Source organism: Mus pahari, chromosome 12, assembly GCF_900095145.1.
Source record: "Mus pahari chromosome 12, PAHARI_EIJ_v1.1, whole genome shotgun sequence".
Lineage (NCBI taxonomy): Eukaryota > Metazoa > Chordata > Mammalia > Rodentia > Muridae > Mus > Mus pahari.
In genome coordinates, this window is record NC_034601.1 from 6,339,950 (window position 1) to 6,350,832 (window position 10,883).

Consider the following 10,883-nt stretch of genomic DNA (forward strand, 5'->3'; position numbering starts at 1 on the left):
ATGGAGGACACTTTAGATTGGCCTCCTTTCTTGGGCCTCACAAGACATGGAGAAACTCCACGGACCTAGCCAGCAGTGAGTTGTGGAAAGTTCATTAAGGCAACAGGTCATCATTTGTCCTGTTGCTGCCCCATATCACCTTGGCAGCCCCTCTAAGGGAAGGAAGGAAAGGAAGATAGAAGAGAGGGAGGAACGGAGGGGAGTCAGTTTGTACTGAGGAGGTATCCATGATGGTCCCAAAGCTACTCAGACTCATCATCCCCCGGCTCCACTGGGATTGAGCTAGAGGCAAACATCCCCTCCCCTCAGGCAGCTCACATGTGAATGTGTTTAAACAACACAAATATACGCACCCTGTCCCAGAATCACCTCTCCAACTCGATGCTCAAAAATGGAAAAGGGTGTCCGAGGGAGAAGGTTGCCATCACAGAGCTCCTGGGTCTCAGGTGTGGACGTCACTCTTCCAGGACAACTGAAAACCTCCCCAATGGCCTCAGGGTTCAGGGCCCACTTGGAAATGACTGGATTTTCCTTCAAGGACCATCTTAAGTGCCATGGCTCTGGGAACCCTTTCCTGTCTCCCTGTGGGGAGTATAGGATGCTCTACAGAAGTTTCTCTGGTGAAACCCTGTGGGCACTACCCAATGAATAGCACTGGACCAAGTGGACCTCTGTTCGGAGCAATCGAGAGCCATCAAGGCACTTGAACGAAGACAGAGAAAGAAGGCTCCCTCTCACCCTGGAGGTTTGGAATCCCTGATGTTCCATCATGGTTGGTAGTTTCTCTAATTGGTTTCTGGCGTGTGTTCTTCACTAGACTGTGAGTCTCATGAGGGATTGTTTTTTAAGAGTATCCCTTGCACCCAACATGTGACAAGACCCATTCATGTTGAATGATGGATGGGTGGATGAATGAATGGAAGACAGATCTTTCGAGGCTCCAGAAACAGGACTAATGGAAGCATCCACATTAGAAAGAAGGGCAGAAGAAAAGGAGAGACCTTCCCATGCAGGTCAGGGAGGAGGCGGCCCAGCCCACCTTCCAGGCTTATGGCCTGGGAGCGGGACACAAGTGTCCCAGACGTAAGGTGCTGTGGAAGAGGCAGCAAGAGCTGGTGGAGGCTGAGATGTGGCTAGCAGTGGGGCCATCTCATTGTGATTGATCTGGTAACATTTACAGGGTGGCCCTGCTCCCCTGGTTCTAGGGCTCTGATCTCCAGTTTTAGTGCATTTAACCGTATTGCAGGGAGATCATCAGAAATTCAGACACCCAGGCCCAGCCCTTTGATAAAGGATTCTGGGGGTCTTGGAAGTAGACTTGTGAACCGACATGTAATAGTTGCCCTACAGAATTACCTATGGACACTTAAGGCCTAAACATGACATCTGGGTCAAGCAAGGGTCACTATCCTTCAAGCAAACATCAACAAATTAGTGTGATGACCTAACTCATGGCAGGAGGTGTTGGGAAACTCTGGGTCCCTTACAGACAAACCAGGGCCAGTCTTTGCCCACTTCTTACGTGAGATTAGGTTTAATATCTGAGCATAGATGTCCCACCTTTGGGCCCTCATCATTCCACCTGTGGCTGTCAGAGTGGAGTGGGCAGGGGAAGAGAGCACAGTAGACTCCTACAAAGAGTCTGCTCCCAAAGACTGGCTTTCCCCACCTTTGGCCACACCCACACCACAGAGCCACCCGAGAGAAGCATCCTGTGGATCTTGCTGGGCCTTGCTGAGACTTTTGGTAGGCAGGCATTCTGAATGCCAGCCTTCACTTCACGGTCTGGTTTGTGATCCCAAGAATGCAGAAACTCCTCTTGTCTGTCTCTTTCTTCTTCCTTCTTTCTTCTTTCTTCTTTCTTTCTTCTTTCTTCTTTCTTTCTTCTTTCTTCTTTCTTCTTTCTTTTCTTCTTCTTCTTCTTCTTCTTCTTCTTCTTCTTCTTCTTCTTCTTCTTCTTCTTCTTCTNTCTTCTTCTTCTTCTTCTTCTTCTTCTTCTTCTTCTTCTTCTTCTTCTTCTTCTTCTTCTTCTTCTTCTTCTTCTTCTTCTTTTTCTTCTTTATAAAAGCTTTTAAAGGAAACAATATGTTTGCTAGAAAAAACACAAAAAATGATTATATACAAAATGGTTATGTGACCGTGGGTGCCACCCTGTGGGAGAGTGGCCAGGCTTCTGACACTTATTTACGCTTCCTCAGGATCATGTACATGAGGCCGCTGATGAAAGTGAAGGCAAAAGCCACCCAGGCCAGGATGAAAGAGTAGCCATAGCTGCCTTCTGACAGTAGGTAGAGTTTGTAGTTTTGGTGAAGGTCTTGGCGCCGATCTGTATAGATGGAAGCCCCGATCATGACACAAAGACCTGTCAGGAACAAAGACAGGGTTCAGAACTATTGCAGGCCATGATAGAATCTGGACCTGGCCTAATACTTGTTAATGGCTTCCCACAAGCTTAGGACACAGACCTCAAGTCCCTTTCATGGCTTACAAGAGCCCGTTCGGTCTGCCCTCCTCATTCCGGCCCTCACAGCTCTGCTTCTTCATCCCAGCACCTTTGCCTGCCATACCACTTACCTTTCCACTCCATACCCAGACAACACATGGTACCCAGGCTCAGGCTTCAAGCTTTGGGCACACCTTCCCTTTCCCCCTAAATCCAAACTCCTCCATACTGAGTGTGTGGCTAGCTTCTCCTTTCTGGGTGTTCCCCAACTTCCCTCCTTCCGTGATTTTGGTGGGATACAATGCATAGGCACTGTACGAGCTATAGGGAAAGAGCTTCACACATCTGCTAATGGTCTGTTTGTTCCGAGTTAACCGTAAATCTACATGCCGTCCAAAGTGGTAACTGAGAAGGAACGCAAGACTTCATGGCCTTAGTGCGTGCAAGAGAAATGATGAGGAGGAAAGACGGATCTGAGACTAGAGCTACTTGGCCAGAAGGCCATGCCTGAACTTGGAATTGATTTACTGTTTGCCCTGGCTCTCTACTAGAGGAGCCCAAGAAAAGAATGAGGAGGGCAGGCTTTGCTCTAGCAGACTGTCCCCTTTTGAATAATGTATGCTCTAAAGTGTCACTTCCTGGCTGGTGTGTGCCGGGGCAGGGGGGTGACGGGCAGTACAGGCTGTCTCATGTGTATACAGGCAGCACACACTGCTTCCAGGTTCACTTACAGGACATGAGCTGGATGATGGACGTCAGGACAAACCTCTCTCCCTGCTTGAGGCGGAAGAGCTGAAGCAGAAAGATGAGGAAGGAGATGCAGGAGAGGATGGTGGAGAGGATCATGGTGGCCTGCACCGCCTGTATCACGGAATAACCTGTGGACAGAAGATGAAGGCTTCATACAGAGGGTTATAGGACTGTCTGCAGCCAAGCGTGTCCATCCAACTACTGGGCATTGTGACACAGGGTTGTCATCTATAAACTTCACACTGAGATCTGACACCAAGGTAAGCTCATGTCTTTTTTTTTTTTTTTTTTTTTTCTTTTTTGGTTTTTCAAGACAGGGTTTCTCTGTATAGCCCTGGCTGTTCCGGAACTCACTTTGTAGACCAGGCTGGCCTCGAACTCAGAAATCCACCTGCCTCTGCCTCTGCCTCCTGAGTGCTGGGACTAAAGGCGTGCGCCCCCACGCTCGGCTAGCTCATGTCTTAAGTGAGTCCACAGCACCATGTTGGGCCCCATTCCTAGTCACTGTGCTCCATGGGCCACAGACTGGACATACCTGGCCACCCTGGCAGTCTGCCAGCCTACCTCCCTCTTCTCCTCCAGCCAGGCAGTTGACCAAATACCAACTTGAACAAAAGATAAAGCCAGAACCAAGATTCTGGCTTCTCCCTGCTATAGATTGCAAGCTCCTACTTATTAGGCTCGGGAAAAGAGCAATAGCCAGGGCTCAACCTTTTTAGTTTTCCTGATGGCTGGAGGGAGCTTCGATTATAAGGGCTGGGTAAGGCGTTAACAACAATGGATCTTACCGCTCGCATTAAGCTGCACATCAGGCCCCACAGAAAACACCTGCTCCTGTTTCCTGTTTCCGTATGGCAAACAAACGTACTCTTCAACAGAGCACATCACTCCTCAAAGTCCAGGGTCAGGGGTACGTAAGCTATTGGGAGGAGGGGGTGGTTCTCTGGCTAGGAATGGAGAGGAATGGGCCAAAGGGCCTTGTGGGGTGTTAGGAATGTCCTCTGCTTTGCTTTCAGTGGTAGTTTGCTAGGATTATAAACAATTGTCAACTCACTGCACCGAGGAGCCCTTGGAAGTATGCATTTCCATGTTTGTAAATGATGGCTGTATTCTAAAAAATATTACCAGACTTTCCTGAGACAAAATGAACTGGAACATCAGGCACTGAGAACACTTCTAAAGTCTCCTAGGGAATTTCAAAGTGGGCCAAGGTTGTAACCCCGTGGCTTTGAACATTACTTATTAAATTTTCCAAGGAGCCACCTAGGATGGCTTATTTAAAATGCAGACTCCTCACTCAGCCTCCGTTACTCTGGGGTTGGTGCCAAGATAATATATTTTTAGCAAGTACCCCAGGTGATTCATATCCTGTGATGAAGCAAATGTAGAAACTGGTTTTGTGAGAAGAAATGACTCTGTGCTTTTAGAATAGGTTCCTTGGCGATGAGTCGCAGAGTGTGCCGCTGGTGGCCATGATGTCCGTCTGTGTGGGTGAAGCTCAGCCAGGACACCAAAAGCAGGAAGTCAGTCAGGGGGACCTTGCTGTGGTTTCAGGGTTCCTGGAGGCCTCAGGAATGGGCTCACTTGCAGGGCTAGCCCCTCATAAGACCTGCTAAGAGAGCCAGGCCCCCATAGTAGCAGCGTCTGTAGTCTTGGACTCAACAACTATTTTTGAGGTGTGTCAGCTGAAGGGAGAACCCAGAAAGTTCCAGAAATCAAAATCTGAATTTGCCATGCACTATACCGGGTCACACAATGAAATGACAAGCAGAGATTGTTTAAGTCACCTAGAAACTACAGTCCAGAGGCAATGTGCACCCTCCCACATCCGTGGGGTTCCTTGTGGGGTTTCAGGACTAGTCCCAGTACAGCTACAGGGGCTACAACTGCATTTGAGTTGCTTAAATTTTGGTTTTGTTTAGCACAAAAAATCAGTAAGGAGAGGGTGGGCCAGAGAGAGCTCACTGGCTAAGGCTCTGCCACCGTCCACAGCCATGCTGGACAACCTGAGTTGGAGCCACAGAGAAGTGACTCCCACAGCTCACTCTGATGTCCACGTGTGTGTCATGGCTTCTGACAAACAGAGACAGAGGGAGTCAGTTGGGTTAGACTTCACTGAAGGTCTTTGGCTTTTAGTTTAGCTTTTCCTCCTGTTTTCACGGCTTGTGATACCAGTTTGCCACTGATGATACAATACGACTCAGATACATTTACTTAGGAAATAAATTTACATGTGGAAGAAGTCGGAGCTGGCACGATCATTTTTTTTTTTTTAATAGGAAAGAGCCAGGCAATAAATTACGTCAAGCTTCTGGTCATATCATCGTCATCATCATCATCATTATTATTATTTCTTCTCCTGTTTTGTTTTGAGGATTTTTTGTTGTTGTTGTTTTTGTTTTTGTTTTTCGAGACAGGGTTTCTCTGTGTATCCCTGGCTGTCCTGGAACTCACTTTGTAGACCAGGCTGGTCTCAATCCGCCTGCCTCTGCCTCCCGAGTGCTGGGATTGAAGGCGTGCACCACCACGCCTGGCTTGTCAAAGCCATTCTTAGCTCATGGGCCATACCAAAGCAGGTCTTGGGCTACATTTAGCTGGTAGTTCACTGATTCCTGATTTAAAGAGCTGTAATACAGGAACTCCCACAGGGAGGCATAGAACACCAAGAGCAGAGGCCCAGAAACCCTGCTTCTGAACTCAGCTGCCTTGACGGATCCAGTTTCCCACCATCGCTGACTGTTCCTGGGGCTCATTCGGCATGACACACAGGGACAGAGAGCAAGCAGATAGGCCGGATCTGGTGAGATGGACCTGACCTGGCTGGGTCTCAGGGGGGAGGGAATATGGGAATGATGATGCCCCAGCCACCCACACTCACCTTCAAACATATCAGTGCCAGTCAGGTCATTGATTTCGGTACAGTTTGTGCTGTTGGTGCACACTCTCCAGAGGTCAGCGGAGAAGCTGTCCCCTACCCACCAGGCCTGCGAAGGGAATGGAAGCCGCTGGTTAGGGACGCAGATCCTGAGTCCTGCTGGGCCAAGGAGTAAATGTGGGCCCTCAGGACTCACTGCTTCTCAAGGGCAGACCACAAGTGAGTCTCCTGAGGACTTTGTTCAAATGTACACTTGTGAGTCAAGAGGCCTCAGGTCGGTCAGTTCTGGGTCCCATGGGACGCCAGACTGCAGGCCTTCAGAGGGATCTGAGGTGGCTCGTGTTCTCATGACCCATGGGAGAAATATTCTGAGGGTCAGTGGAGGCCAGCTCTACCAGAATGGCAGGGGGAATATGGAGAAGATAGGGTGACATCAAGGGGCCAGGAGATCTGATGGGTGGATAAGAAAACATGGCACATGTACACAGAAGAAAAAAAATAAAATCATAACGTTTGGAGGAAAGTGGGTAAGCACACAAGGCTCTGGGAGACAAACACTCGCGTTTCTCTTACATGAAGAACTGGATTCAGGGTTGTGTATGCATGTGTATATCTGTGTGTGTGTGTGTGTGTGTGTGTGTGTGTGTGTGTGTGTGGTTATAGGCCATGGGATTAGAACCGGATCAGAACCTGGAAGAGGTGGGAAATAGAACATAACTGAATTCACGTGATGAGCAGAGGCAGGGTGCTAACTGTGAAAGGAGAAAGACCCAGCCGGAGAAGGGGAGAGGGAAGGAAGGGCAGAGGGAGGGAGGGGAAGGAAGGGCAGAGGGAAGGAGGGGAAGGAAGGGCAGAGGGAAGGAGGGGAAGGAAGGGCAGAGGGAGGGAGGGGAAGGAAGGGCAGAGGGAGGGAGGGGAAGGAAGGGCAGAGGGAAGGAGGGGAAGGAAGGGCAGAAGGAGAGAGGGGAAGGAAGGCAGAGGGAGGAAGGGGAAGGAGGGCAGAGGGAGGGAGAACCATGAAAACAAATTCTAACATCGCACGGGTACGAAGATGCCACGATTAATCTCACTACTCTGTAAACCTAAAAATTAATTTCAAAAAAGCTACTCTGGGCTATGACAGGGCTGAGGGATGAGGAGCCTCCTGAGCCCGATGACCTGAATTTGGTCCCAGGATCCACATGGCGGAAGGAAAGGACCAACTCCAGGAAGTTGTCCTCTGGCCTCTACACATGTGCCGTGGCTTGTGCCCCACCCCCACAGGAATAAAAAATATAAATAAAGGCTTAAATGTTAAAGTATTTAAACAATAGAGAATTAAAATGAAAACTAAAAGTGGAGCATCTTGGGCTGGCGAGATGGCTCAACGGGTAAGAGCACTGACTGCTCTTCCAAAGGTCCTGAGTTCAAATCCCAGCAACCACATGGTGGCTCACAACCACGCACAATGAGATCTGACGCCCTCTTCTGGTGTGTCTGAAGACAGCTACAGTGTACTTACACATAATAAATAAATTAATAAAGAAATAAGTGGAGCATCTTGCGATCAGAGGATATTCTCGCTGCCTTAGCTTTCCTCGCAGTGGCCCTCTCCTTTCCCTGCCTTAAAGGCCAGGCACCTCCTGCGCACCCACTGAGCCCACAGGTGTCCACAGGGCAGCACAGTATCAAGATGTCCTGTCTCACAGGCTATCTCACGGCTGTCACATTTCTACCTGTCCTCCGTGTCAGGCTAACAGAAACGCCTGGGTGTGGGAGCATATTCCTGCCCCAAGGCCTGTCCAGTCCTTTCACTAAGCCTGGGACCTTGCTGGAATCCCAAAGGACTCGATGCAGGAAACAAACAAAAATGAAAATTCCAGAACAAAAATTCAGTACTTTTCCTTGACAGCTCCAAATACTTCAAGCCATGGTGTCTGTGTGACCACAGCCGAGGCCACTCAGCAGCTCAGCAAGACCCTCCAACAGGCAAACTGTGTTCCCATCCCTTGGCAGAGTGGAGAACCAGGAGCTTCCGGGATGGTTCGAATCCTGGCTCTACCTCCTACTACAGTGTAGCAAGGGCCAGGACCGACTAGGGGATCAATTCCTTCTCTGGGAACCTTCTCCTCCCTCCCTCTGCCCTTCCTTCCCCTCCCTCCCACACAAGGAAGCTGAATGCTGCCAAGGGGGGGTCATCAGACAGACAGATGGAGCGATTAATGTTGCTGCTGTTACGATTACTCCGGATATGTGGGCAGCCCTGGGCGCCATATGCACAGTGCACGTTAACTCCTGGGATGTATGACCATGGCCATCCACTTGGTTAGACAAGGAGATGTCTAGGGGAGTCTAAACACACTTCTAAGTGTCTGTGAGGGTGTTTCCAAAGAGGGCCGACACAGAAGAGTAACAGAAGAAAATAAGGCCTGCTCTGAATATGGGCAGAGCTATCTACCCAGTGAGCGTATCCTGCATGGGATCAATCTGAAGGAAGACAGTGTGTGTGTGTGTGTGTGTGTGTGTGTGTGTGTGTGTGTGTGTGTGTTGTATCCATCTATCTGTGTTGTGTGTGTGTATCTGTCTGTCTGATGTATCTGTCTATCTGTGGCGTGTGTAGGAGTCTGTCTGTCTGTCTGGTGTACCTATCTGTGGTGTGTGTGTGTGTGTGTGTGTGTGTGAGTGTCTGTCTGTCTGGTGTATCTGTCTATCTGTGGGGTGTGTGTGTCTGGTATATCTGTCTATTTGTGGGGTGTGTGTGTGTGTGTGTGTGTGTGTGTGTGAGTGTGTCTGTGGTGTGTGTGTGTCTATCTGTCTATCTGTGGTGTGTGTGTGTCTATCTGTCTGGTATATCTGTCTGTCTATCTGTGGTGTGTGTGTGTGTGTCTGTCTGACCATTTGGTATATTTGTCTGTCTATCTATGGTATGTGTATCTGTCTGACTGTCTGTACGCACCCCTTTTTTCCTGAGTGATAGTGTCTACCACTGCTCCCACCCTTGCTGCCGTAGGAATGCAGTGTCTTTGGCCATCTGTCCTGGACTGAGTGCCAACAGCTCTCCAGGAGCCCTCCAAACTTCAGTGCCAAACTGGGGCTGCTGAGATATCTGGCCTGCTTATCTGAGCAACTATGGGGTTTGTAACCTCTCCAGTGTGAGGTAGCTGCTGCTGGCCCACTCAGCTCACGTCAGCCAATCTAAATTTTACACACACACCGGAGAGACACACTAACACCAGACATAGACACACACATACATGACACATACACATACCACACAAATACACATGCATATAGAGCTATCATACACATACAGACACCACAAATACACACACACACACACACACAGATATCAGGCAACACTACACACACCACACAAATACACATACACATCACACAAACATACACACATATACATTATTAGACAATAGACCACACACATACACCACACACATACACACACACATTCAACACACACACACCACACCACACACACATATACATTATCAGACAATATACCACACACACATACACATACACTACACACATACACATACAACACACACACACACACACACACACACTCCTAGAGATCCCCAACTGACTTGCACCTTCTGAGCAGTTTTCTTCCCTTTAACACTCTCTGCAGTTTGAAATGATGAGATGACGCCCAGTCTTGGGTCAGGACCAGATCTCTGTTAGAAGCATCACTCCCTGCCCAAGGCCAAGAGGGTATCACATACTCTCTTGCTATTATAATAGTACAGCTGCCAGCTGGACTCTGAAGGAACACGTTACATGTCAGGGGCCTATGGAGAGTTTAGAAAGTTCCACTCGTGAGATCTACTGGGAGTCCATGAGTAAGCTCCTAATGCAGGGGTCTGGCTAGTAAGAAGATGCAGAGGACCAGGAAGAGATGACCTGGGTAGGTCATACAGACTGATTTCACTCCCTGTAGGGCAGCTGTCAACATCTGGAGAAAACATCCCTTCAACTCTGCGTGCAAGCAAGACTGAGACCCAGTGATGAAGGCCAGGGATGTTGTTAGGCCATCTGCAAGGCACACGATGGCCTTCACAGGAATCACCACACCGTTAGCCATTGTGACTACAACAGCAACATGCATGTATGTGTGAGCAGCTCTGTGGTTGGATACAGTGCCTTTGGGAGTACTCCCTCCTGGATGTGTAGTATAGCTGAGCTTGTGGCAGTTCTATTTTTATCTTATTTAGAAAATAATCAAGACATACAGTATTAGGTATTACTCTGGCACTGTCAAAGTAAATCTGTGCTGATTGCTCCTTCCGCTCTTCTCTTTCCTCCTCCTGACCTCCCCTTGCATCTATCTCACTCACATCCTAGCATCCTCTCCTCCCACGGCCCTCGCACCTCAAAGTCTTGGGAGATCTTGTTTGTGTTCTTTAACTTCTTCGAGTACTTCATATATACATGGCTGCCCTCACCTCCCTCTCAGCCCTCCTCTTCCTTCCCCACAGCATCCCCTCTTCTTTCCAACAAGTTCCTTTGCACTCTCAGGTCTTCCTGGTAGTTGTGTGACACACTGAGTTTAATTGGACGTGTCTGCATGAATATGGATGGGGTTGTTCACTGGAACTCAGGCAACTTACCAGTGGCTACACCACTGAACAGAATGTTGTCATTTATTTTCCTGATAGAGTCATTCTGATAAGGGTGAGGTGGAATCTCACAGGAGTTTTAATTTTCATTAATTACCCTGGTGGATTTATTGATCCATTTATTAACTTTCTCTCTTTCTCTCTTTCTCTCTCTCTCTCTCTCTCTCTCTCTCTCTCTCTCTCTCTCTCTCTCTCTCTCTCT

The 10,883-nt window shown here is 48.6% G+C and overlaps 1 protein-coding gene across 1 annotated transcript in view; it reads right to left on the reverse strand.

Annotated features, from left to right (window-relative positions):
- Positions 1–1,969: 1,969 nt before the first annotated feature.
- Positions 1,970–10,883, reverse strand: part of Emp2 (epithelial membrane protein 2) — a 30,728-nt gene continuing 21,814 nt past the window's right edge. The window contains exons 3-5 of the mRNA XM_021210008.2: positions 6,072–6,177; positions 3,175–3,321; positions 1,970–2,362 (exon numbers count right to left, since the gene is read on the reverse strand). Coding sequence (XP_021065667.1) covers positions 2,181–2,362; positions 3,175–3,321; positions 6,072–6,177 — 435 coding nt within the window. The 3' untranslated portion in view covers positions 1,970–2,180. The remainder of the gene's footprint in view (positions 2,363–3,174; positions 3,322–6,071; positions 6,178–10,883) is intronic.